The 27,694-nt window shown below is 43.1% G+C and overlaps 1 protein-coding gene and 1 pseudogene across 1 annotated transcript in view; both read left to right on the top strand.

The window, feature by feature from the left end:
* Window positions 1–7,117, top strand: part of LOC134483169 (disks large homolog 5-like) — a 28,600-nt gene extending 21,483 nt beyond the window's left edge. The window contains exons 2-3 of the mRNA XM_063278436.1: window positions 5,042–5,201; window positions 6,382–7,117. Of these exons, the coding sequence (XP_063134506.1) occupies window positions 5,042–5,201; window positions 6,382–6,529 (308 nt within the window). The 3' untranslated portion in view covers window positions 6,530–7,117. The remainder of the gene's footprint in view (window positions 1–5,041; window positions 5,202–6,381) is intronic.
* Window positions 7,118–8,573: 1,456 nt separating this feature from the next.
* LOC134483168 (protein PRRC2C-like) lies at window positions 8,574–22,517 on the top strand (annotated as a pseudogene).
* Window positions 22,518–27,694: the final 5,177 nt, after the last annotated feature.

Below are 27,694 nucleotides of genomic sequence, written 5' to 3'. Positions count from 1 at the left end.
TATAAATAAGGGTGCTATGAACATAGTGGAGCATGTGTCTTTGTTATATGTTGAGGCATCTTTTGTGTATATGCCCAAGAGAGGTATAGCTGGATCCTCAGGTAGTTCAATGTCCAATTTTCTGAGGAATCTCCAGACTGATTTCTAGAATGGTTGTACCAGTCTGCAATCCCACCAACAATGGAGGAGTTTTCCTCTTTCTCTACATCCTTGCCAGGATCTGCTGTCACCTGAGTTTTTGATCTTAGCCATTCTGACTGGTGTGAGGTGAAATCTCAGGGTTGTTTTGATTTGCATTTCCCTTGTGACTAAAGATGGTGAGCATTTCTTTCAGTGTTTCTCAGCCATTCGGCATTCCTCAGCTGTGAATTCTTTGTTTAGCTCTTAGCCCCATTTTTTAAATAGTGTTATTTGTCTCCCTGAGGTCTAACTTCTTGAGTTCTTTGTATATTTTGGATATAAGCCCTTTATCTGTTGTAGGATTGGTAAAGATCTTTACCCAATCCGTTGGTTTTTGTTTGGACCACACCTTCTGCTGGCTCACATCAAGGACATGGAAAAAGGAAGTTTGCTTTATTAATTTTCCTTCTTCTTCAGGATTCCTGCATGTACTGAAGACCAGCTGAAATATCCAGCCTTATGGACAAAACCGTTGAGGTCCTGGAGTTGCCCCATAAACCACACAAACTCTGACCTCACTTAGACAGGGATGGTTTATTGAATGCCCACCCTAAGACTGATCATCAGAGACGTAGCTGAGAATTTGTCACGCTAGGACCCTGGATATTTTTCTATGTCAGTTTATAAAGACTAAAATGTGAGCTCATAGGCAGGTGCTGGAAGGGCTGTCTGGTTGTCAGCCCTGACTCAAGCCATTTTAGACAACAAAGGTTCATACTGACTTTTTATCTGTTTAAAGATTTATTTATTTATATATAAGTATACTGTAGCTGTCTTCAGACACACCAGAAGAGGGCATCAGGTCTCATTACAGATGGTTGTGAGCCACCACGTTGTTGCTGGGATTTGAACTCAGGACCTCCGGAAGAGCAGTCAGTGCTCTTAACCATGGAACCATCTCTGCAGCCCTCATATTGACCTTTAATTTTATTGGTCCTACATGAAGCTTATAATTATGAAATTTAAGATTAAGAAACCTCACAACATAAAGAACTTCCTTCCAGTGGTTCCGGAATGGGTGGGTGGGGGAGCACCCTCGAGGAGGCTGGGGAAGGGGGTGGAATGCAGGGTTATTGTAGGGGAAACTGGAAAGGGGGTTAACATTTGAAATCCAAATAAACAAAATAACCAATAAAAAAAACATACACAAGTTATGTGATCATTCCTGACCCTGCTCTGAGTTAAATTATTTTCAGACAACCATGACAGGCAGACATATTACAGCAAGAATATGAACTATCTGGCAGGCATGGAACAAAATGGCTACAGCTATGCTAGGGGGATTGGCTTCAACAGGGGCAACTACTGCGTTTTAGACCTTCCATTCCTTGTTGAATTAGCTGTACCACAGCCTATAAACCATTCTAATAAATTTTCTTTCTCTATATACAGTCATTCTAGGAGGGATGATTGGTTATGCATTGTTAAATGCAATACTGATCACGAAACCCAATCACTTTCACAGCAATATGCAAGTGTAAGTAAGTTACTGAACAATTGAACAGAAATTAAAATTTACTGCATTTATTGCATGTGTCAGAAGGCATAGGGAACACCTGGCTGCGTACATCTCTTGGTCTCTATAGAGTAGTGGGTGAACTGAGTCCCACTGAGGAGGTCTCTTAAGCGAAGACCAAACTCCTTGCAGTGACACTGGATTCCAGGCTTGTTGTTTAGGCCTCACTGTGGTCTATGTACACTCTATGCATTCTCCCCATGCAGGTTCACATGGACTGAACTCAGAAAGCTGGGGTTGGCAGAAAGATGCATGTTTAAATAGCCCACCAGGTTCACATTGTGTCAATGTGATTTAATCTAAGGACAAAGAAGTGGAGTTTCTCTGATGGCTTTCTTCTAACCCCTTGAAAGGATCACTGGGGTTTGACCTCAGTACTTCATACTTCTTGCTGGGTCAGCAACACTCAGGGAAGTTTGAGATTGCCATAGGCACTGTATTAGGCTAGATATACTGAGTAGATGATACTAAGATGTTCAGATGGTCATACCCATTTGCATGAGTTCTTAATGTGCACCTAAGGAAAAAGAGATCAAGGTCTTCAGAATAGGAAGATCATTTCCAGTTCTTTTCTACAATTCCAGTCTGAAAGACTGGTAGGGAGAGAATGGTAGATAATCAAGAATTCATAGATGATGCTTTGAAGGAAGTGTGAGTTTCTGTGCTGGTTTAGACAGGGTCTCAAGTATCCCATGTTGCCCTCTTCCTACCTGGCCAGGTTCACTTTGAGCTCAGATAAACCTGCTTCTACTTTCCAGTAGACAGTCTTACAAGAGTGGCCTCCAGGGACTGTGAGGACAGCATTAGCCTTTGACAGTTGAGGTGTGTAACCCACAACTATAGTTTTAGCCACTTTGTTCCATGTCTACCAGCTATTTCAGATTGTTGCTATCTATGCCTGACAATCACGGACACAGAAAAATAACCTGATAGAGAGCAAGGACATGGTGATCACATCCTTTTCTGTTCTGTATGTTCTGGATGAGGCTTGTTAAAATTCCAATATTGCAGAAAGCTTTATATAGGACCCATCACATTAAGCATCACTGTGCACTGTTCTATCTAAAATGGCCTAATCAGAACTGACCACCAGATCACACTTCCTGCAATCCTCATATGAGAAGCTTGAGCTTTTTGTTTTGACTTTTTTCTTTCTTTCTTATTTGTTGCTGTATAAGTTGAGAGGAAGATATTTGGGGCCATGGATCTGCCCCCAAAATCTGGGGTATGGATCTGATCAATCAGTGTTGGTGTGTGCACTCAATACAGTATCCATTTTTTACTGTGACAGATGCTTTTGTGTTTGTGGGGAAGCCCATGACCCAGAGCACAAGTGCTGGGTCCTTGCTCTATCCACGTAGTGATATGTATAGCCTCATCCTACACCTTTATCTGCACCCCCTATATCTCTTGACTATTTTATTTTTCTGATAGAAGCTCAGCTTCTGATAGAAGGCCTGTAAGCAGTGCTCCTTTGGCGACATTGGCGCAGAGATGAGAACCCCACAAGCAGCATGAGGTTCCCTTCATTGGTGGCTCCAATATTGCACTTTTGTCTGCCAACTGGTCTCCACTCTGTTCCTAGCACCATAAAGACTTCAACTCTTTCAACTAAGGAATTTTCTGGCAATTGTCAATTGCTAAGCACATGACTTCATGAGTGTTCCCCTAACACACGCCCATGTTGTAACCTACCATGCAGACTATTTCTTGATGTGATATAAAGCACCCGTACATAATGAGACAGGAGAACTTTTGACTGCATATTCAAGCTGGTGTGAAATCTCAGGAAGTTTTAATGGCTAACATTGGTGAATGAGGACAATTTGAGTTAGGATGAGACATTTTGGGGCAAGATATCGAAGGAAACATTCATTTAGATGCATAGGAATTACTAAGGTTTTTATAATCAAGCCTTGAGGAAAATTTGGCTTTGGAAGCAGGAGGTGCTCAGTGGCTCTGCCCCAGGAAAGTCTCCTGGAAAGGGCACCTCAGCTTATGCTCAGTACAGGGAGAACATTACCAGGGAGGCAAAGTCTGCTCCCCATGACATCTGCTGTCCCTTCTTGGACATTCTATTGTCTCCTAGAGAGTTCTGGCATCCTCTGTGATGTCACCAGTGTTGTAGTGACAACCAGTGCCCTAGTTTCTCTCAGTCTGAGTCTGGCGGTTACAAGCTAAGACATGTTTTCCCGTCTTCGCAAGCGTTTTGGGAGGGGGAACGTCGATTCTGGAGAGACTAAAGTGAAGGAGTCTAGCCTTTCGTCTCAAAGTAATGATGGACAAAGACAGCACTTCTGGGGAATGTGGAGTAAGTTCTGGGCAGTGTATTTTGAGCTTCCTGCCAGGGGGGCTGCATGCTTAAGCTGACCTTTCTAGCAATGGGCCACAGCAACTGGAGCATCTGAAAAGAAATTGAATTTCCATGAATATCACAATTCCTGAAAGTCAGGATTTCAGAACTTTAGTTTCCCCATCCCCACTGGGAGGATATGGTAAGGCCAATGCTATTATTCTGTGAACTTCTGGTCTTTACTTTTACAGTGCATTTGTTATGTTACATTGATATAATAACACCATCAAGAGTCATGGAGGGTTCACCTTTTCTGAGTTTAGACAGGGCAGCAATGTACTTCACTATCATTGCTTCTTTAAATACAGTGGATATCTGACAGTAGAAACAGGGGGAGAATTGTGCTCCAGGCAATAACCTTATGTTCTTAGACCTCCTCTGATTTCTTCTAACTGGCAGGGTCATTGTTTGCTTTATATATTAGAGGTTGTGTGTTACAAACATGTTTCTAAAATACCAAAAGTATTTGGAACATGTGGACCAAGATTCAGCCTGTAACCTATTGGAACTTTTCGGGCATTTGGTATTTCAAATAGGGGAACTGATAAGTCTGTTGACCATGTCCTCCATGGAAATGTGTTTTTAATCCAAAGTTGTTGGCCTAGAGTATCAGGGTAGGACATCTAAGTGTCTCCAATCACTCAAGTCTTGTGGATGGTGAATTTATCATCTGAGTTCTGAACCCACAGGGGTGAGGGTCCTGAAACCAAGCTGTACCCGGTTCAGCTGATGATAATCCTGGAGAAGCCATCTCCGTGGTCCATATAAGCACCTGATGTCCGGAATAGGGAACACCTGGCTGCTTACATCTCTTGGTCTCAATAGAGTAGTGGGAGAACTGAGATCCACTGAGGAGGCCTCTTAAGCATAGACCAATCACCTAGCAGTGACACTGGGTTCCAGGCTTGTTCTCCTGTTTAGGCCTAACTGTGGTCTATGTACACTCTATGCATTCTCCCCATTCAGGTTCACTTGTGTTCTTCTACCTACAGACACTGGGAGAGAAACATCTTTCCCTGAAACTGCCCTAAGCGAGAAGCAGGCCAAGAAGGAAAAGGAGAGGCTGATTAAAGAGCTGCAGCTCATTACCGAGGAGAGAAATGACCTGAGAGATCGCCTGAGGTTTCTGACAGAGAGATCCATGAAGAACAGGTATGAATCGCTGCTCCAAATGCTCTTGTTTCATTCCTGGGACTGCAAGGTCACCTTCATCTTATCCTATTAAGGTTTTGGTGCTAGAAAGCTGTGCCTCCCTAACCACCCTGTGCTAAACCTCACCTCCCATATAGAGGAGATTCAGAACCTTGACCCTTCCTGAGGATTGAGATGGAAATTGGACTCATCTGCTTCCATTTACTGAAAAGCAGATCTTGTGGTCTGAATGAAGAATTCGGGATAAAGTCAGGGAGAGTGAATGTCTAGTGTGCATTTGCAAAGCCCTTGACAGATGGTGGCTTTGCAAGATTGTAATTGCAGTTAGTTTATGGTGAGTCTCTGTACTTGCTAGGCAGGGGACTGAGTGCTGGAAGATCCAGGCAGCAGCCTGAGGGGCCTGGTCCCAAACTGTTCATCTCAATGCTTGACTAGAAGGTCTAAGGCTCAGGCCTGTTTGTTATTGTCTGTGTGTCTTGCCCTCTGAGACAGCAATGGTGGATGCATTTCTCCTGGTTTTCACAGTACTCTCTGTTTCCATATTTCTCTTTCTCTTTCTCTGACTCTGTTTTTAAATTTCTCTTTTTTGTGGGTATTTCTCAGTCTGTGAGTCTGTATGTGCATACATCCAAATGCATATGCACAACTGTTATATGTTTATATTTCCCTCCACACTTGGAATATAGAAGTCTATGTCTTGGCCTGAGTATTTACCTGTAACACCTTCATGGTGATGTGAATGCTTTGTTCTGGGAGCCCCACTGTCAACAGCACAGTTCTTTGCCTATGTGGCCACGTTTGTCTGTTTATTTGTATTCCTTGTGCAGATTATAATTTTGTGTTGATATAAGGTCTGTTATCAAAACAGGAGAAAAGAAATCACAGGTTTCTGGCTGTGTTGGGTGGGGGAGCATGGAGAGGTGTGGCCGAGGCTCTTGATAGCTTAACTGGCTTGACTGCAGATTTCCTCTTGATTGAACAAAGGGAGCCAGGGAAGCCTCCATCTGGATGCCGAGATTCTGGTGTCCTGGACGCAGAAAAACACGTTTCTGAAGCTGAAGAAGATCCAATATGTAGAATTCAGAAGGTGTCCTTCCAGGGCTGGTGTAGTACAGGACCCACCCTGAGCTCATATATTCCTAAATGCTGATGTTCAGTGTATTCTATCATTTGGGGCCAGGCCCCACTTCAGGCCAAATCCATATTATGAAGACCTGGAGAGAATGGAGGAGGCGGTCATGTCAATTCTGCACAACTTAGAGATGGAGAACACTGAGATCCATGAGAACAACCATAAGCTGAAGAAGGAGATTACCTTCTCTAGGTAAGTCCTGGTCAGAAAGGCTATTACCTGTGGAATGGTCATTTCTGACTTTCTTTGTTCTGGATTGGACGGTCTTCAGTTCTGGTTCTATCTCTTGTGCTGTTTACACATCAGTGTGCCAGGGTCATTAGGACTCAGTTTTCAGTTCCATAAAAGACTGTTACTCATCCCAGGATTGTCTAGGCATCTTCAGAAGGCTCTAGATAGAACAGCACTGATTGAAGTCAGCAGGTTATTAGGCTGACCTGGACCTATGGTGTCATACCAGGTTTTACAAAACCCAGTGTGTGGACCACATGGTTAGCATGAGCTTCTCTTGGTTCTACTGACCTCCTTTGAGGGTGTTGGCCCACTACTAATTGATGTTGGCCCCATGCATTGGGCTTTCATGGATAGTTGTAGATCCATGTTCTTTTTGAGAGATGCGGACACTAATTGGTGCTCGGGCCAAACAAACAATTTATTCTTCCCGGAATTTACTCTTTGTGGTTTGTGCAGCAGCCTTATATGTATCGAAATGAATTCTATTAAGTCTTCATGGGTATCTGGGTCCTGGTGGAGTTAGTGGCACTCGGGAGTGGGAATGGGAGAAAGGGGCAGCATGATCTTACTATGCAGACTGTATTTTCAGAAACCTGCTCAGCCAGCTCCTGATGGAGAACACATGTATGAAGAAGTTGGTCCCACTGAAGCAGGAGAGCAAGGAGGTACATCTTGATTGTGCACTGAACCAGAAATATTTGGTTGACTTCAACAAGAAAGAAAAAGACCAGCAACGTCCAGACCCAGCATCATCTGGTAGGGATGAGCAGCTGTGTTAGCTTAAAAATATCTGATAAATTTTGCCAATTTGATACATCTTTGCTCTCTCCTACCACCTTTTAATTTACACTCACAACCAGCCAACCACCTCATGTAATGGAATTGTTCATTGCTCTGCCTATGCACAAGTATTCTGGGAAGCCAACCACTTTTCAGAAACTGAATTATTTTGCAAGTATATTTGTCTGCTCTTTTTGAAGCTGCAGTATAGAAATGGTGACAGATTAATAACATACCTCATTATTGCATATCCATGTGATAGATTGGATGCTCTGTAGAGTTTTGAACAAGTTCTTGGTTCTTTGACAAATGACACTCTATGGTCATGTGACTTCTTGTGTAGGAAGCACCTTTGCGGGATAAGAACAAAGTGCAAATGTCAAATTAGAACTTGTCATTGGTTTTAACCTTGGTGACATATGGACATCTCCTTTCTTCCTGCAACCCAATGAGGTTCCTTCCATTGCCCTGTTCTTGGTTTGCACTGGTATAAGTCTGGGTCCCATATTGGCAGCCCACATTACTTTGAGGCCCTCTGGAGATTTTGCCCTTCCCAAAGAGTTAGCAACAATGATATCAGTTAAAAGGTCCATGTTGACTGTCCAATAGAACTGAGGTGGTAGAAGGCAGCCTTCCGACAGCTGCCTTGCATTTCCCCACCAAATCAGTGTCTGAATAACTGCCTTCCTCTCCCAGGTCTCAGAAAGTGCAAGAGAGCTGGAATTGGACACACCCAAGTAAGAGAGCTTCCTGAAGAATAAGTTGCTTTCTCAGGAGTCCCTGATGACAAACATCCTGAATGGTAACAAATTTTTTGGATGAGTATTCTTCCTCAGAGTTAATTTGTCATTTCTTAGAGACCCTAAATTTATATATCACTAAGCCAGCCTGACTGATTGAGGTCTTACTTTCTTCTCAGAAAACAGCACCTGAGAGACAACTTGGGGGACGGCCTTTCATTATGTGTGCAAGTTGAGAAACAGCAATACATCTGTGCTTCTAAATGTTCCTTAAGAATGTGCTGTTTAGAAATATTTTTGTTATGATTTTAATTGAAATTTTCTTTTTGTTGTTTCATATTTATATGTTCTTGTTACTGTTTTTATCTTTTCAAATATTTTTAAATATTTTAATTTATTTGTTTTAATCCTGTTTTGTTGTAAAAATGAATTCCTTATGAATAAAAATTGAATTCTATCTCTTGACTCTTAAGACCATCATTCTTGCTTTTTCCTTGGTCGCTCTCACCCTCTCAAGAGGTAGCGAAAGTGCTTTGGCGGTTTGTATGGCCGTGGCTCGGGCTTTCCGGACCGAGCGGCCGTGCGGAAGATCTCTGGAAACTCCTTCCCCTTCCTTGCCCCTAATCCGTACCAGGCGAACCTCTGGAAGCGCGCAGACTTGGTTCTCACCCTGGCGGACTACTTTTAAGGGGTGTGGCAGGAGGTTTTGGACTAGATGAGTTTCCACCGAAATGTCGGAGAAGTCAGGCCAGAGCACAAAAGCAAAGGATGGGAAGAAGTACGCAACACTCAGTTTGTTTAATACTTACAAAGGAAAGTCCTTGGAAACACAGAAGACTACAGTTACAGCTCGACATGGGTTACAAAGTCTTGGAAAAGTTGGTATTTCACGGCGGATGCCCCCACCTGCTAACCTGCCAAGTCTTAAAGCAGAAAACAAAGGCAATGATCCTAATGTGAATATTGTGCCTAAAGATGGTCCAGGATGGGCATCAAAACAAGAGCAGCACGAAGAAGAAAAAGCACCAGAAGTGTCACCAGCAGAGCCCAAACCTGGGGTTGCAGCTCCCCCAGAAGTAGCACCTGCTCCCAAATCATGGGCCAATAACAAGCAAGGTGGGCAAGGAAGTGGAATCCAAGTGAATAGTCAATTTCAGCAGGAATTTCCCAGTCTGCAGGCAGCTGGAGATCAGGAGAAAAAAGAAAAGGAAGCAAGTGATGAAAACTATGGACCTGGACCCAGTTTACGCCCACCAAATGTTGCTTGCTGGAGAGATGGTGGTAAGTCTGCTGGGTCACCTTCCTCTGATCAGGATGAAAAGCAACTTGCCCAGGATGAAAGCACGGCTGTAACATCAGAACAAAATGACATTCTCAAAGTGGTGGAGAAGAGGATAGCGTGTGGTCCTCCACTGGCCAAACTGCATGGACAGCAGCCTGCCCTTGCTTCTCAGTATAGAGCTAAGATGCCTCCATATATGTTTCAGCAGTAGCCAAGGATGGCCTATCCTCCTCTACATGGTCCCATGAGGTTCCCCCCTTCTCTATCGGAAACAAGCAAAGGCCTTCGAGGACGAGGTCGTCCTCCTTCTTGGGCTTCTGAACCTGCACGCCCATCCATCCGTAGTGCATCAGAGTTGAAGGAGCTGGATAAATCCGATAACTAGATGCTGAAGCTGGTGAAGGCCGGGCAGGCGCCCAGATGAAAGTAGCCTACACAGAGCAGCTGAATTTCAGTGACGCCGACGAGCAAGGCAGTACCAGTCCTAAGGGAAACAGCGGTGAGGATCAAACTTCAAAACACCTGAAAGCACAGAAAACCGAGAAGAAGGAGATGAAGCTTCCAGCACTGAGTCTTCTTCTCAGACACCTGCTCAGCCTCCAGTCACAAAAAGTCCTTATGGAAAGGGCCCGCCATTTAGTGAGGAGCGGACCTCATCCTCACACTTGCCACCGCCTCCCAAGTTGCTTGCACAGCAGCATCCCCCACCTCCAGATCGACAAGTGCCTGGAAGACAGGGCCCCTCTCCTTCAAAGCCTCCAGTCCCTGATACCGATGAAATATGGAAGCAAAGACGAAAACAACAGTCTGAAATATCTGCAGCAGTGGAGCGTGCTCGTAAACGCCGTGAGGAGGAAGAGCGGAGGATGGAGGAACAGAGGAAGGCAGCGTGTGCAGAGAAATTGAAGCAACTGGATGAGAAGCTTGGGATCATAGAAAAGCAACCCTCCCCAGAGGAACTTAGAGAAAGGGAGAGAGAGAAGGAGCGGGAGCGGGAGAAAGAACTTGAAAAAGAGAAAGAACAGGAACGGGAGAGGGAGCGGGAGCTTGAGAAAGAGCAGGAAAAGCAAAGAGAAATGGAGAGGGCGAGACAGCAAGAGAAAGAGTTAGAACAACAGAGGGAAAAGGAGCAGGAACTACAAAGGCTGAAAGAACAAGAGAAGGAGGGCGAGTTGAAGGAAAAGGAAAGAGAGGAAAAAGTTGAACCCCAAGAACCTAATGTAGAGCCTGCAACAGAAAACCAAGGAAGTGAAAACAACTGTAAGAAAGAAGAACAACCAGTTTTCACTAGACAGGACAGCAATCGAAGTGAAAAGGAGACCACACAAGTGGTACAGGAAACAGAACCTGAGTCAGGGTCTCAACCCCGACCTGCTGTATTATCTGGCTATTTCAAACAGTTTCAGAAATCATTGCCACCACGATTTCAGCGGCAGCAGGAGCAAATGAAACAGCAACAGTGGCAGCAGCAGCAACAGCAGCAGCAACAACAACAACAACAAGGCGTACTTCCACAGACTGTGCCTTCACAGCCGTCTAATGGTTCAGTCCCTCCTCCACCACACAGACCCCTTTATCAGCCAATGCAGCCCCACCCCCAACATCTGGCTTCTATGGGTTTTGACCCAAGGTGGCTCATGATGCAGCCCTATATGGATCCACGAATGATATCAGGAAGGCCTGCTATGGACATCCCACCCATACATCCTGGAATGATTCCTCCTAAGCCGTTAATCAGAAGAGACCAGATGGAAGGGTCACCTAACACCTCTGAATCGTTTGAGCACATGGCTCGATCTGCGAGAGATCATGGAATTTCTCTTTCTGAGCCTCGAGTGATGTGGGGGTCAGACCCCTATCATGCTGAGCCTCAGCGGGCAGCTGCTTCCAAGTCTACTGAAGAAACTGGGGATGCAAGGCCTGAAACTGCAGTGGACCATGAGCATATGACTGCTACTTATCCTGTAGAACAGAGTCAGTTAGAAACCCACTCAAAAACAGATGGTGCTAGAGACTCAGCTGAAACAGAAGGACAAAAGTGTTTAAGCAGATCTGTGGAAGATGTAAGACCTCACCATGTTGATACAAACAGTCAGTCTGCTTGTTTTGATGTAATCGATCAAAAGAGCCTACCTACTCCTACAGACGAGCGGATCTCTGCACTGGAAAGTCAACCTGCCCGAAAAAGAAGTGTTTCCCACGGCTCTAACCATGCTCAGAATGCAGAGGAACAAAGAAACGAGCCATCTGTCAGCATACCTAAGGTCACCAGCAGATGTACTGATTCCAAAGAAACCGTAGAAAAGCCAGAGGAGAAGCCAAGAAAAGATGGCTTTCTGCGATCTTCTGAAGGACCTAAACCAGAGAAAGTCTATAAATCTAAATCAGAAACTCGGTGGGGTCCAAGACCAAGCTCTAACAGAAGAGAGGACGGTAATGACAGGCCTGTGAGAAGGTCGGGTCCCATTAAAAAACCTGTACTTAGAGATATGAAAGAGGAGCGGGAACAGAGGAAGGAGAAAGAAGGTGAAAAGATTGAAAAGGTCACTGAAAAAGTTGTTAAAGCAGAAAAAACAGAAAAGAAAGATCTTCCTCTTCCTCTACCACCTCCAGTTCCAGTTCAGCCCCAGTCATTGGTTTCACCACCAGTACAGCCAGAACCAGAGAAACTACCCTCAACAGAAACGTCAGCTTTGACTCAGAAGCCATCTCAGGATGAGAAACCTTTGGAACCTGTTGTCAGTGTCCAGGTAGAACCTATATTTAAAACTACAAACCAACAAACTGTTGCAGCACCAACAGTCAAAGAAGAGAAGCCACCTGAGAAAGTCATCAACAAAGATGTTGGAGTAGAAAGACCTCGCCCAGACTCTAGAGTGGCAGTGAAAAAGGAGCCGCCTTTACCTGCTAGGCCCTATTGGAAGGAGGCCAGAGATAGAGATTGGTTTCCAGACCAAGGGTACCGAGGCAGGGGCAGAGGAGAGTATTACTCCAGAGGTCGGAGCTACAGAGGCTCTTACGGAGGGCGTGGCAGAGGTGGTAGAGGGCACACCCGAGATTACCCTCAGTATAGGGACAGTAAGCCAAGAGCAGAGCATGTGCCTTCCGGACCTCCCAGACAAAGAGAAGAGAGCGAGACACGCAGTGAGTGTTCTGATTTTGAAGTTGTTCCCAAAAGAAGGCGACAGAGGGGCTCAGAGACCGACACAGACAGTGAAGTTCATGAGAGTGCAAGTGACAAGGATAGTTTAAGCAAAGGGAGACTTCCCCTAAGAGAGGAACGGTCCGAAAACAAAAAACCTGTCAAGCCACAGCCGTCTTTTAAGCCTGAAAACCATGTCCGAATAGATAATAGGCAATTAGAGAAACCTTACATAAGAGATGAGGAGAAGTCTAAACCAGGTTTCCTTCCAAAAGGGGAGCCTACAAGGCGTGGCAGAGGAGGAACATTCAGACGAGGTGGGAGGGATCCTGGAGGCCGGCCATCCCGCCCTGCTACCTTAAGAAGACCGGCTTATCCGGACAATCAGTGGAACCCAAGGCAGGCAGAACCTCCTAAACCTGAGGATGGAGAGCCACCAAGAAGACACGAGCAGTTTATGCCCATACCTGCAGATAAACGACCTCCAAAATTTGAGCGAAAATTTGACCCAGCTAGAGAGAGGCCCCGAAGGCAGCGTCCTACCCGACCACCAAGGCAAGATAAGCCACCTAGATTTAGACGGCTGAGAGAGAGAGAGAGAGGCTGCTTCAAAGACAAATGAGGTGTTGGTACCCACAAATGGCACAGTTAATAATGTTGTTCAAGAACCAGTTAATCCACCTGTGGACATTTCGGGAAATAAGACACCAGATTTGTCTAACCAGAACTCTTCGGGTCAGGCAAATGAAGAATGGGAAACAGCCTCTGAAAGCTGTGATTTTAATGAGAGAAGAGAGAGGGACGAGAAAAAAAATGCTGATATGAGTTCACAAGCAGTTGTAAAGACTGGAGAAAGTGTTTTGCCTCCAAAAAGGGAAATAGCAAAGAGAAGTTTTTCTAGTCAGAGACCTGGAGTTGATCGCCAGAATCGTCGTGGCAACAATGGTCCACCCAAATCAGGAAGGAATTTCTCAGGTCCTAGGAATGAAAGAAGAAATGGCCCACCATCAAAAAGTGGGAAGAGAGGGCCATTTGATGAGCAGTCCTCAGGCACAGCTGGTGTTGACCCTGTCAGTGGTAACTCTGCACATCACCAAGAAGGGGTGCCTAACGGTGCAGGACAAAAGAATTCCAAGGATGCTACTGGGAAAAAGAGAGAAGATACCAAACCCGTCCCTAAAAAACCAAAAGAGAAAGTAGATACTCTCTCACAGTTTGATCTAAACAATTATGCAAGTGTTGTTATCATTGATGATCATCCTGAAGTAACTGTAGTTGAAGACCCCCAGTCAAATTTGAATGATGATGGCTTTACTGAAGTTGTATCTAAAAAACAGCAAAAGCGGCTACAGGATGAGGAACGCCGAAAGAAGGAAGAGCAAGTTGTACAGGTATGGAGCAAAAAAAAATATAGGTGAAAAAGGAAGAAGTCAGACTTCTAAGCTTCCTCCAAGGTTTGCCAAAAAACAAGCTACTGGGACTCAGCAAGTTCAGGCCCCACCCTCTGTACCACTTCCAGTCTCTTCCTCAGCTCCAGCCTTAACATCCCTGGCACCTGCAGTTCCTGCATCCACCCCAGCTCCAGTTCCTGTGCTGGCATCAGCCACAGCTCTAGTTCCAGTGTCAACCCCAGCTCCGGTTCTGACTTCATGCCCAGCTCCAGTTCCAACCTCAGCCTCAGCTCCTGTTCCAGCATCCACTTCATCTCCAGTCACAGCCTCTTCCTCATCCCAGCCGTCAGTCCCGGCTCCGACTCCTATCCTGGCCTCAGCCTCAACTACAGTCTCCATCCCTATTCTCGCCTCTGCTTCGATTCCTATCCTTGCTTCAGCCCTAGCACCAGCTTCAGTTTCTTCTCCACCCCCAGTGGTCTCAGCTACAGCCGTGCCATCTATTTCAACACCAGCTGCCCCAGCCTTGGCCCCAACAGCCTCAGTGCCACTTGCCCCAGCCTCAGCTGCATCCACTGCCCCAACCCCGGCCTCAATGGTACAGACGCAGACACAGAACCACAAACCAGTCCAGAGTCCACTTCCACCTTCAACACCATCTTCAAAGCAGCCACCACCTTCGATTAGATTACCTTCAGCTCAGACATCTAATGGCACAGATTATGTAGCCACTGGGAAGTCCATGCAGACTTCACAGTCACACAGCTCTCTAACAGCTGAGTTATGGGATAACAAAGTAACTGCTCCAGCTGTGCTCAATGACATTTCTAAAAAATTAGGTCCTATTAGTCCACCACAGCCACCTTCAGTCAGTGCATGGAATAAGCCCTTAACATCATTTGGATCAGCAACATCATCAGAGGGAACAAGAAATGGTCAAGAGAGTGGTGTTGAAATTGGAATTGACACAATTCAGTTTGGTGCTCCAGCCTCAAATGGGAATGAAAATGAGGTGGTCCCTGTGCTTTCAGAGAAACCAACTGACAAAGTTCCTGAACCTAAAGAGCAGCGTCAGAAACAGCCTCGGGCAGGGCCCATTAAAGCTCAGAAGCTTCCAGACTTGAGTCTGGTAGAAAACAAAGAACATAAACCTGGTCCCATTGGAAAGGAACGATCATTAAAAATTAGAAAAGTGAAAGATGCCCAACAGGTTGAACCAGAAGGACAAGAGAAACCCGGCCCGGCTGCGGTCAGAAGCACAGACCCTGGAACAGCAAAGGAAACCAAAGCAGTCTCAGAAATGTCTGCTGAGATCGGAGCAATGATCTCGGTGTCCGCTCCAGAATATGGCACTGATGCAAAGGAGTCTGTAACAGACTACACTACACCTTCCTCTTCTCTGCCTAACACTGTGGCTACTAATAATGCAAAGATGGAGGATACTTTGGTTAATAATGTGCCCCTGCCCAGCAGCCTTCCCCTCCCTAAGAGGGAGGCCATGCAACAGAGCTCCAGCCTGACCTCAGTTCCTCCTCCTCCTTTCAGCCTCACCTTCAAGATGGAGTCTGCGCGGAAGGCATGGGAAAATTCTCCAAATCTAAGGGAAAAGGGGTCCCCAGTCACTTCTACAGCACCTCCAACTGTGAGTGGCGTCAGCAGTAGTGCCAGTGGACCAAGCACTGCTAATTACAACTCATTTTCCAGTGCATCAATGCCTCAGAGCCCAGTTGCCTCGGTCACTCCTACAGCATCGCTATCGGGAGCTGGTACTTACACGACCTCTTCATTGAGTACAAAATCTACAACCACGTCAGACCCTCCTAATATTTGTAAAGTAAAACCCCAACAATTACAGACCAGCAGCTTGCCTTCTGCCAGTCATTTTTCACAGTTAAGCTGTATGCCTTCCCTTATTGCACAGCAACAGCAGAGTCCACAAGTTTATGTGTCTCAGTCGGCAGCAGCTCAAATCCCAGCCTTCTATATGGATACAAGTCATTTATTCAATACCCAGCATGCGCGATTGGCTCTGCCATCCCTGGCCCAGCAGCAGGGCTTCCAACCTGGTCTGTCGCAGCCAACATCCGTTCGGCAGATTCCAATCCCTATCTATGCCCCACTACAAGGGCAGCATCAAGCCCAGCTGAGTTTGGGGGCTGGGCCTGCTGTTTCCCAGGCTCAGGAATTATTCAGTTCTTCAATTCAACCATATAGGTCGCAGCCAGCCTTTATGCAAAGCAGCCTTTCCCAGCCTTCTGTGGTCCTCTCTGGTACAGCTCTCCACAACTTCCCAGCAGTCCAGCACCAGGAGCTTGCCAAGGCACAGTCAGGTCTTGCCTTTCAGCAGACTTCAAATACTCAGCCCATCCCTATACTGTATGAACATCAGCTGGGTCAGGCATCAGGACTAGGAAGTTCTCAGCTGATTGATACACATCTTCTTCAGGCAAGAGCAAATCTTACTCAAGCGTCAAATCTTTACTCTGGACAAGTACAGCAGCCTGGTCAGACAAATTTTTATAACACTGCCCAATCACCAAGTGCTCTCCAGCAGGTTACAGTACCATTACCAGCACCCCAGCTTTCCTTGACTAATTTTGGATCTACAGGACAGCCTCTGATTGCCTTGCCTCAGACACTTCAGCCCCAGTTACAGCACACAACCCCACAAGCACAGGCTCAGAGCTTGAGCCGTCCTGCCCAAGTAAGCCAGCCTTTCAGAGGGTTAATCCCTGCTGGAACGCAGCATGGCATGATGGCAACCACAGGAAAAATGTCTGAAATGGAACTCAAAGCCTTTGGGAGTGGCATTGATATCAAACCAGGAACACCACCAATTGGTGGTCGAAGCACCACGCCAACATCTAGTCCATTCAGGGCTACATCAACAAGTCCAAACAGCCAGTCTAGCAAAATGAACAGCATTGTTTATTAGAAACAGTTCCAGTCAGCCCCTGCCACAGTGAGAATGGCACAGCCGTTTCCTGCACAGTTTGCACCCCAGATTCTCTCTCAGCCTAACCTGGTCCCTCCATTGGTAAGAGCCCCACATACTAACACCTTCCCAGCGCCTGTACAGAGGCCACCAATGGCACTGGCCAGTCAGATGCCTCCTCCTCCGCTGACCACAGGCCTCATGAGCCATGCCCGTTTGCCACCTGTAGCCAGGGGCCCTTGTGGATCACTGTCTGGAGTCAGAGGCAATCAGGCCCAGGCTGCACTGAAGGCTGAACAAGATATGAAGAAGAGAGCTGTGGGAAGAGGACTCAGCCACAAGACATTTGGTCCTAGGTGTTGGCAAAGCAGAGAGCAGAGGTTCTTCAGTCCACGCAGCGGTTCTTCTCTGAGCAGCAACAGAGCAAACAGATAGGAGGCAAAGCCCAGAAAGTGGACAGTGATACAAGTAAACCTGAGACACTGAGTGACCCTCCTGGTACCTGTCAGGAAAAAGTAGAAGAAAAGCCACCCCCTGCACCCACCATAACCACCAAACCTGTTAGAACTGGACCAATCAAACCTCAGGCGATCAAAACCGAAGAAACAAAATCATAAAGGCTGTGGTTTATTGAGGGTGGGTGGGCAGGGAAAGTGAAGTCAAATAATGCCAGCAGCCACGGGGTGAAGTGATCTGTGACACTGTCCTGTGAGATACACAAGGGGCATAGAGCATTTTACACTGACAGCTGCTACACCGATTACAACAAGGCTCCACAGGCTCGCACCTCCCGAGTAACATTTGCATCTTCGGTTGGTTTATATACAAGTGTGCAAACAGTCTGTAAGTGCGCACAGTTTAATCTTAAGGAGCATGAAACACCAGAAGTAGGAGAAGAGTGATAACCACAGAGTAGCTCAGCTGGACACTGGGCAGTCCCATTGCCCCATCAGCTGTGGTTCTTTTGCTCCCTTGTGTTCTTTGGATATGTCTATGGCATTTCTAGGCTTGAAAGTAAAATGATGCTATCTGGTGCTGGATAGAGGAGCCTTATTTTTTATTATGGCAGCTTGCTATTTTTGTAACATGGTGATTTGGTTGAACACAATAAAGTACAGTAGTAACTGATCTCCCCTTCTTCCTGGATGAGTGAGCAGATGATTAAATGTTGGTGTCAGCATCCTTGAGCATATTCAGATGAGCTTCTGCTTCTGTTGAAAAGGATGCTGTGTTTGATTGTGGTCTGAAGCTTTGAAGCACTACTTGGCATCTCCTTCCTTGGAGGTCTCACTGTTTAAACCTAACAGATTTGATAGCTTGTTGGTAAGGTGAGGTCCAGCTTGTCTCCACTAGGTCATCTTCATGTGAATCCGGTGGTTATACGGTTTTGTTTTAGGGATATTTCATTTTTTTAATAACGGTTTTAGCTGACATTCATGGAGAGAATGAATCCTTAGAACTGTGCCACTAGTGAAAGGAAATCCTGTCTAGAGTATGTTTCTTTACAAAGCTGTGTCACACCATCCTTTGGGCCCTCTGCTGGAAAAGTAGAATCAAGTCTCAAATAATGCCTTTTAAATTGTATCCTCTAGTATTATAGATGTAGGACAGTACTGTATCATACCTCTGTGGATGTAAAATAGCTTATACCTGCTTTATGATACGTAGTAGTGACCGTGCTTAATCAGAGCTGTTTTTAATGATGTTGCTCAGAATGTTTTCTTTCCAGATGATGATTGAGAAGCTAATTTTAAAAAAAAATGGTGCCAGGTACCACAAGAGTAACAGAACTATGCTGTTTTCTGGGGTTTTGTTTTTTTACTTTTTTTTTTTAATGGAGTGTGCTGGATGTCTCTACAGTTTTGTTCAGATGACTGCAGAACCTGGAAAAGCTGTTGCTGCTGTTGATGCATAACACACTGCTATTATTGGTCTTTTTATATAAATATAAATATATATATACAGATATATAATTTGAATTTTTTGAAACTTTAGCTGTGCTGTCAACTTTGGAAAAAAGTATCCCCGTTTACTGTGTTGAGTTGGCACTGTACAGAAATTAACAGCCATATTGGTCTAGAAATGTTGAACTTAAGTTTTTTCCATTTGTACAGGGGTAACGCACTGTATTAAATATGTAAGGTCTTATCTACATGGGTTTGATTACAAAAACTAATAAAGTATTCTCTAAATAAAAAAAAAGTTTTGATCACAGTGTAAATAGAAAAATGAAACTAAAAATTATGAAGATCATTTATCTTTTCTGCTTGATAATATTTAGCTTATATTATGACTATTGATTTTAAATATTTTTCTGATAAAATATGACAATGTAGCAAAAATTTCTTTTTTGATATCCACTTAGTTTGTTAAAGTGAGTACCTCCTTTACATCAAAGAGAGAAGGAATAATTTTCCCATATTATTTCTGACTAGAATTTATAATGTCTAAACTGATTCTTTTAAATCTACTGTGATTGTATGTAGCAAGCTACAAATTTGCTTCTGATCCTGATGACTATTTGACTTCATTTTCTTTTTTTTTTAAAGATTTATTTATTTATTTTATGTACAGCACTCTGCCTGCATATGTGGCTGCAGGCCAGAAGAGGGCACCAGATCTCATTACAGATGGTTGTGAGCCACCATGTGGTTGCTGGGAATTGAACTCATGACCTCTGGAAGAGGAGTCAGTGCTCTTAACCACTGAGCCATCTCTCCAGCCCCTTGACTTCATTTTCTAAATGACAGTATAAAGTTCTCTTTTGGAATTTAATGTTTCCCCTTGCCATCAAACGAATGAATATTTTCTTCTGAGCCAACCTTTAAATAACTGTCAAAAGTTTAATGCTCTCCAATTGCTTTATCTATCTTAAAGAGAATAAGGATGTATATATCGGAGGGCTTGGAACAAGGATATGAAGGTAGGAATTGATATAATTATATTAAAACCTTAAAACTATGAGAAAAATTAAAGATAAGATATTCTCTTCATGAAAATGCACCATAGAGATACCTAAGTTTTTTTGCCATATGCCTTGAATTCTCTCCATTTTGTACAGAATACATAATATTTTCTCAAAGATCTTTGATTTCATCAAAGATAACTGGATGGTGTTGATTGCAGGATGACATTTAAACTCAAAGTTATTTAATAATAATAATAATAATAATAATATAAACAGTATACGCTATAATATAAGGTAATGTCATTGGTCAAATGGGACAGTTAACAGAAATAGTTGCAATGTTAAATTTAATTCATACAATTTTAAGATATAAATGAAGCAATTTTGTCTAAGAATAATATATTCTAATAAAACATATAAACATTCTTATCTTGTTACATTACATAGTTCAAGAGATAGTATAAACTCTTACAATCAATTGAAAATATTATTCAAATTCCTTATGTATTGCCAATACAAAAGTCCTTGAATAATTAAAGCAACTTTAAAAATAATCTAACAGAGTTTCCTGAGGGACTTATTTTTTCTTTTTCTTAAACTATTCACAAATTAACAATATTTGAAATGAATATGTTATTATGTAACTAAAATTTTCTGAACAATAATATCAATTTATAAATCATTACCAAAAAAAGTCCAGGGCCAGATGGCTTCAGTGCAGAATTCTACCAGATCTTCAAAGAAGACCTAATACCAACACTCCTCAAACCATTCCATACAATAGAAAAAGAAGGAACACTACCTAATTTATTTGATGCCATAATTACTCTGATACCTAAACCACACAGAGTCCCAACAAAGAAAGAGAACTTCAGACCAAATTTGCTTAAAAATATCGATGCAAAAATACTCAATAAAATTCTGGCAAACTGAATCCAAGAACACATTAAAATGATCATTCACCATGATCAAGTAGGCTTCATCCCAGGGATGCAAGGTTGGTTCAATATACAAAAATCCATTAAAGTAATCCACCATATAAACAAACTCAAAGAAGAAAAATCACATGATCATTTCATTCGATGTTGAAAGAGCATTTGACAAAATATGACACCCCTTCATGTTAAAAGTATTGAGAGATCAGGAGTTCAAATCCCATATCTAAACATATATAAAAGCAATATATAGCAAACCAGTACCCAATATTAAATTAAATGGAGAGATACTTGAACCAATCCCACTAAAATCAGGGACGAGACAAGCATGTCCACTCTCTCCACATATATTCAATATAGTACTTGAAGTTCTAGCAATAAGACAAATACAAGAGGTCAAGGGGATACAAATTGGGAAAGAAAAATTCTTCATATGATGTTTACAGCTTGATTGTAAAGAGAACGTCCTGACCACACAAATTATTGAAACCTTTATCACGTTTTTGTTTGCTGAGGCAAAGTCTTACTCCATAGTCTAGGCTAGCTTTGAATTTATAGTAATCCACCTGCCTCAACACCCTGAGAGCTTAAGTTATGGGTGTGAGCCAGCCTAGCTGGCTTTCCAGGAGCCTGTCTTAGCTCTCTAATATTTACACCACACTTAGAGGCTCTAACTGTGCTTTGCGGTTATGTTTTTTTTCCCTTGTCAAAGTATAGATTGCTAGGTTTTCAAGTATGAAGTGTTTAAGTCAGTGGTTCTCAACCTTTCTAAAACCGGGACCCTTTAATATTGTTCCTCATATTGCGGTGTCCCCAATCATAAAATACTTTTGTTTCTACTCCACAACTGTAATTTTGCTGTTCTTATGAATCATAACTTAAATATTTGATATGCGGTGTGTATTTTCAAATTGAACATAGTTAAAACAGACTGATCGAAAAGAGACTGTAAGTATATATTGTGAAATATTTATTTCTAATTACAAATAAGTGAAATACTGTCTTGAAGCATGGTGCAGTGTGGGTAACAGTCTTAATATAACAACAGCAAACTCTATTGCTACGTTTTGCAAACAGTGTGCACGGGAAGTCAACGTCAATGCCAAGGTTGAGATCGCTTCTTTCTCGCCAGGTCAGAAATTCTCAGGCAGTGAATTTTCAATCACAAAAAGAAGATCGCCATCTTCCAGGACAAGTCTGCTTCTGAATTCAGACTTGATAACAACGGGCTGGCGAAACTCGTTTCACAGAAATGGAAGAAGAAGGTACAACATGGTCTCAGACAGAACAGAGCGTAGTCTCAGATAGAACCCAGGAAATGACTGCAAATGCTTGCTTGATCCATAACTGTGCGACTGGCATTGCAGAGAAATCAGTTCTTGCTGCATCACTGTTAATAAGTTTAGTGAACTCTTGGGCTGTCTCAGGAACATCTTTATGTTGTCTGTTGTTGGGAGCGATGCCCTTGAAGCCCTCCATTATTGATGTTATTATTATGGTTAGAATTAAGTATGACTGGGTTCGTGGAAAATCCCCAGCCAGCTACAGAAGACTAATACAAATGTGGTGGTCAAAATGAATAATCATATGATAACGTCTGACGTTAAGATACCCAATGTGATGACCTGTAACCTTTCTGAAAAACCAACATCCTACTGACTAATAGATATGACAAACCTGTGACCTTTCTGACATCCTGTCAACATCAGCAAATTCCCTGACCACACGAGTACTGTGTCCTTGGCCTGCGTAAATGTTTCTTATTCCCCCTCCCTCTGTTACCCATGTTATGGTATAAATTCAGCCTTGGGGAAAAATAAAATTGTCGCCTTGGTCAGACTCTTGTCTTGGCGTCCTTCTTCGAGTCTCTCGTCCCCCATTCTCTTCCAGGTACCTTCAGTACCCTCATTGACAGTCTATGAATGGGCTTCTGGCAAGTGCAAATGAACTGTCTGGTATTTTGGAAAATTCAATGAAATTTCGTCTGTAAGCATGGGCAAGTGTTTGTTCTCAGAAATTATCATCGTAATCCTTTCATCTGGTCAGTGTCATGCTCCTCAAAGACAGCAGAAAAAGTAGCTAACATATAAAGTTTATTTTCATCCAATTCCTTTTTTTTTTCTTCGCCAAACCTCAAGTTTCATCTGGAATGACCATATTTATTCAGATAAATTGAGGCATGCTGCATTTGTCCTTGCAACGATAAATTTGACTCATTCAAGATGGCAAAAATGTCAACCAAGTAAGTTATTTTCTGAAATTCACTTTGTTTATTCTTTTCTCATACAGTATTTCCTGTCTGCAGCCTTCCCTCCCTTACATCTTCCTCCCGTTCAGATTCACTGCTCCTCTGTTTCCTTTCATAAAAGAGCAGGATTCCCAGTGATATAATGAAACATGACGTAACAAGATGCAATGAGACCAATCACAAACTGTCATATCCAGGGTAGATGAGTAACTCAGTAGGAAAAGGGCCCCAAGGGCAGGCAAAAGAGTCATAGACTCTCCATCCCCCACTCATATTGTTAGGAGTCCCACAAAAATCTCGAGTTACACAACCATAGCATATACGTATCCACAGACCAGACACGCTATGTGATTGCTGCTTCAGTCTCTGTGAGCCTCTAGGAGCCCTGTTTAGTTGATTCCATGGGTTGTTTTCTCTTTGTGTCCCTGACTCAACTGACTGTTACAATCCTTCCTCCCCATCTTCTGCAACACTTTTATTGCTGAAAAGTTCTTTGAACTGTGGTCATGCTTTCTGATTAAAAAAACGCTTTTAAGTTTTGTACCCAGATCCCACCGGGAGAGAGCTGGTCTCCCAGGAGTGCTGACACACCTGAGAACACAGGTAAGACAACCACTTCTGCTCCGAGTGACCCATCCAGAGCACTTAGGACACAGGAACCGAGGAGCAGTGTGGGTAAGATTCTTCTGGTTTCCATCTGTGCTTGGAGTTGACCCTGTGCCATAGCTCTCTGTACCCAGGTCCAGCTAGGAGAGAGCTGGTCTCCCAGGAGTTTACAGGAGGGCCAAAGAACTGGCAGAGACAGCAAGACCAGCTAACACCAGAGATAACCAGATGGCGAGAGGCAAGGACAAGAACTTAAGCAACAGAAATCAAGGCCACTTGGCATCATCAGAACCCAGTTCTCCCACCAGAGCAAGTCTTGGATACACCAACAGACCGGAAAAGCAAGATTCTGCTTTAAAAATCACATCACATGATGATAGTAGAGGACTTTAAGAAGGACATAAATAACTCCCTTAAAGAAATACAGGACAACACAAATAAAGAGGTAGAAGCCCTTAAAGAGGAAACACAAAAATCCCTTAAAGAAATACAGGAAAACACAGTCAAACAGGTGAAGGAATTGAACAAAACCATCCAGGATCTAAAAAATGGAAATAGAAACAAAAAGAAATCACAAAGTGAGGCAACCCTAGAGATAGAAAACCTAGGAAAGAGATCAGGAGTCATAGACACAAACATCACCAACAGAATACAAGAGATTGAAGAGAGAATTTCAGGGACAGAAGATACCATAGAAAACATTGACACAACCATCAAAGACAATGCAAAAAGCAAAAAGACCCTAACCCAAAATATCCAGGAAATACAGGAAATACAATGAGAAGATCAAACCTAAGGATAATAGATATAGAAGAGAGTGAAGATTCCCAATTTAAAGGACGAGTGAATATCTTCAACAAAATCATAGAAGAAAACTTCCCTAACCTAAAGAAAGAGATGACCACGAACATACAAGAAGCCTCCAGAACTCCAAATAGATTGGATCAGAAAAGAAACTCCTCCCATCACATAATAGTCAAAACAGCAAATACACAAAAGAAAGAATATTAAAGCAGTAAGGGAAAAAGGTCAAGTAACATATAAAGGCAGACCTATCAGAATTACACCAGACCTCTCACCAGAGACTATGAAAGCCAGAAGATCCTGGACAGATGTCATGCAGACCCTAAGAGAACACAAATGCCAGCCCAGGCTACTATATCCAGCAAAACTCCCCATTACCATAAATGGAGAAACCAAGATATTCCATGACAGAACCAAATTTACACAATATCTTTCCACAAATCCAGCCCTACAAAGGATAATAGATGGAAAACTCCAACACAAGGAGGGAAACGACACCCTAGAAAAAGCAAGAAAGCAATCATCTTTCAACTAACGCAAAAGAAAAGAGCCACACAAATATAATTCCACTTCTAACAACAAAAATAATAGGAAACAACAATCACCATTTCTTAATATCTCTTAACATCAATGGACTCAATTCCCCAATAAAAAGACATAGACTAACAGACTGGATATATAAACAGGACCCAGCATTTTGCTGCATACAGAAAGCGTACCTTACTGACAAAGACAGACACTTCCTCAGAGTAAAAGACTGGGAAAAAAATTTTCCAAGCAAATGGTCCCAAGAAAGCAGCTGGAGTAGCCATTCTAATATCAAATAAAATCGGCTTTCAACCAAAAGCTATAAAAAAAGATGACCTCATGCTCATCAAAGGAAAAATCCACCAAGATGAACTCTCAATTCTGAATATCTAAGCTCTGAATGTAAGGGCACACACGTTCAGTATATGCAAGAGCATATACATTCTTTGAACTTTACTAAAGCTCAAAGCACATATTGCGTCTCACACAATACTAGTGGGCGACTTCAACACCCCATTCTTATCAATGGACAGATCATGAAAACAGAAACTCAACAGAGACACAGAAAAAACTAACAGAAGTTATAAACCAAGTGGACTTAACAGATATCTATAGGACATTTCATCCTAAAAAAAAAAAAAAAAAAAAAAAAAAAAAAAAAAGAATATACCTTCTTCTCAGCACCTCATGGTACCTTCTCGAAAAATGACCATACAATTGGTCACAAAACAGGCCTGAACAGATATAAGAAGATAGAGATAATCCCATGCATTCTATCAGATCACTACAGAATAAGGCTGGTCTTCAATAACATCACAAACAACAGAAAGTCCACATACACATGGGTTGCATTGTTTAACAATTTGAGTCACAGACAGACCCCCAACCTTCTGTGGAATTACTACCCTCATTTCTGTGATGAGTGACGTATTAGCCAGGAACAATATTTTCAAGATATTGTTTTAATAGAACTTCCCCCTCAGGTGCAAATAAATCATGACTCCTTTACACAGGTTAGAAGACAGATTTAGACTTGATGGGAGAGTGCGACTAAATCACAGTACAATGCTTGGAAAGTTTACCTCCTTCTAATGTCATATTTCTTTCTAAATGGCCGTGATGAGTGACTGTTATAGAAGGTTCATGAAAGCAGTGGAGTATTTAAAAAAGTTAAGACTTTACGACAGGTTTCAAAAATATCTGAAAGTCCGCATATACGTTCAAGCTTAATAGTTCTGTATCATAATACCCTCTAATAGTTTTCAAGAACCTTTCTTGGCAATTAAAAAATTAACTGGGGTTGGGGATTTAGCTCAGTGGTAGAGCGCTTACCTAGCTAGTGCAAGGCCCTGGGTTCGGTCCCCAGCTTTGGAAAAAAAAATTAACTAAAGCTAAAGAGAGATAAAAAGAAAACCAAATGAAATGTGTGAAGATTATGAGGTATAAGTTGAAAATGAGTATGTGGGCTGAAGAACAAGGGCAGACTCTTATTTAAAGCTACCTAGAGTTTAGACAATGAGAGATTATTGAAGAGGCTGCCTCCCTCCTTCTGCAACCAGGTAAAATCGTTCTACTCATGATGGTTGGGGAACTGTCTCCTACTGTGGCAAGGTGACCTCCAAAACCACAGAAGATGGGGATAAAGCTGGATGGTCTGCAGAGAATTTACCCATCTTTTACTTCTTTGAAAGGGATTTATATTTGATGCTTTGTTTCTAATAATTGTGTGCTACTGAGGCCATGTTTCATGTCGGATCCCCGAGCCTTAATCAATTTGTGAAAAGGCATTTGCATGAGTTTCCAAGGACCCGTGGTATACCATGTGGACAGTAGCTCACTGTAGGACCAGCCTGGTACCATTTGCTGTTTCAGTACTGGAGATTTAGCCCAGAGTCTCGTATGAGGCAGGCAAATGCTCCATCCTGGGAGCTAATGCACCAAGCCTGTACCAGTGCAGCTTTTACTAGTGCGAGGAAGCAGCGCTGTGTGTTGCGATGTGTGCAAAATAAGCTGCAGATCCAGGGAGAGCTGACCGCTCACTCTCACCCGCTAAACTTTCTATTTAACCGTGAATCACAAAAACAGTACATTAATTAGCTCTCTGTCACCAAAAGACCTGAGTTTTGGAGCTCTTAATCCACAGTCTCTAGGTTCCGTTGTTCCAACTCTGTCTATGCAACACATCGTGATAGGCTGTGTGCTGGGGGAAGCTACCGGCCTCCCAGGGGACGTCAGACGAACACAGCACAACAAGATACAATAAGGCCAAGCACGAAAACTCACATTAAGGCTTGGCGAGGCAACGGAGTAGGAGGAAAAGGGTCCCAAGAACAGGCAAACGAGTCAAAGACACTCCCACCCCCACTATTAGGAGTCCCACAAAAAAACCCAAGCTAAACAACTACACTATATTTGTAGAAGACCTAAGGTAGAACCACGTAGATTCTGTGATTGCTGCTTCAGTCTCTGTGAGCCTCCATGGGCCCTGCTGTTTTCTCTAGCTGGTTTCCACAAGTCTTCCTCCCCACTTTCCAGAGTTTTCTTTGAGCTCAGAGGGTGGGAAGACGGTATCGATGGAGACCTCCAACCTGGGCTCTCTCTCTGCCTCATACAAGACCTACACATTTTATGTTCTTTCCTGTAGTTTTGTATTTCCACAGTTATGGAATTCATAAAAGAGGTTTGAGATTCAGAAAAACATATAGAAACCACTCTCACATATAGCTTCAGCTCTTATCAGTGCCGATAACAATGACATTTATTTGGTCTTCCTAATAAAACGAAACCAAAGGTTTGGAAAGCAGCGTTCCATGAGGATTATTTCCTTT

This window comes from Rattus norvegicus, chromosome 19, assembly GCF_036323735.1.
Source record: "Rattus norvegicus strain BN/NHsdMcwi chromosome 19, GRCr8, whole genome shotgun sequence".
In the NCBI taxonomy this organism is placed as follows: Eukaryota; Metazoa; Chordata; class Mammalia; order Rodentia; family Muridae; genus Rattus; species Rattus norvegicus.
The sequence above is the reverse complement of the archived record's forward strand: the minus strand, read 5'-3'. Positions and strand labels throughout refer to the sequence as shown.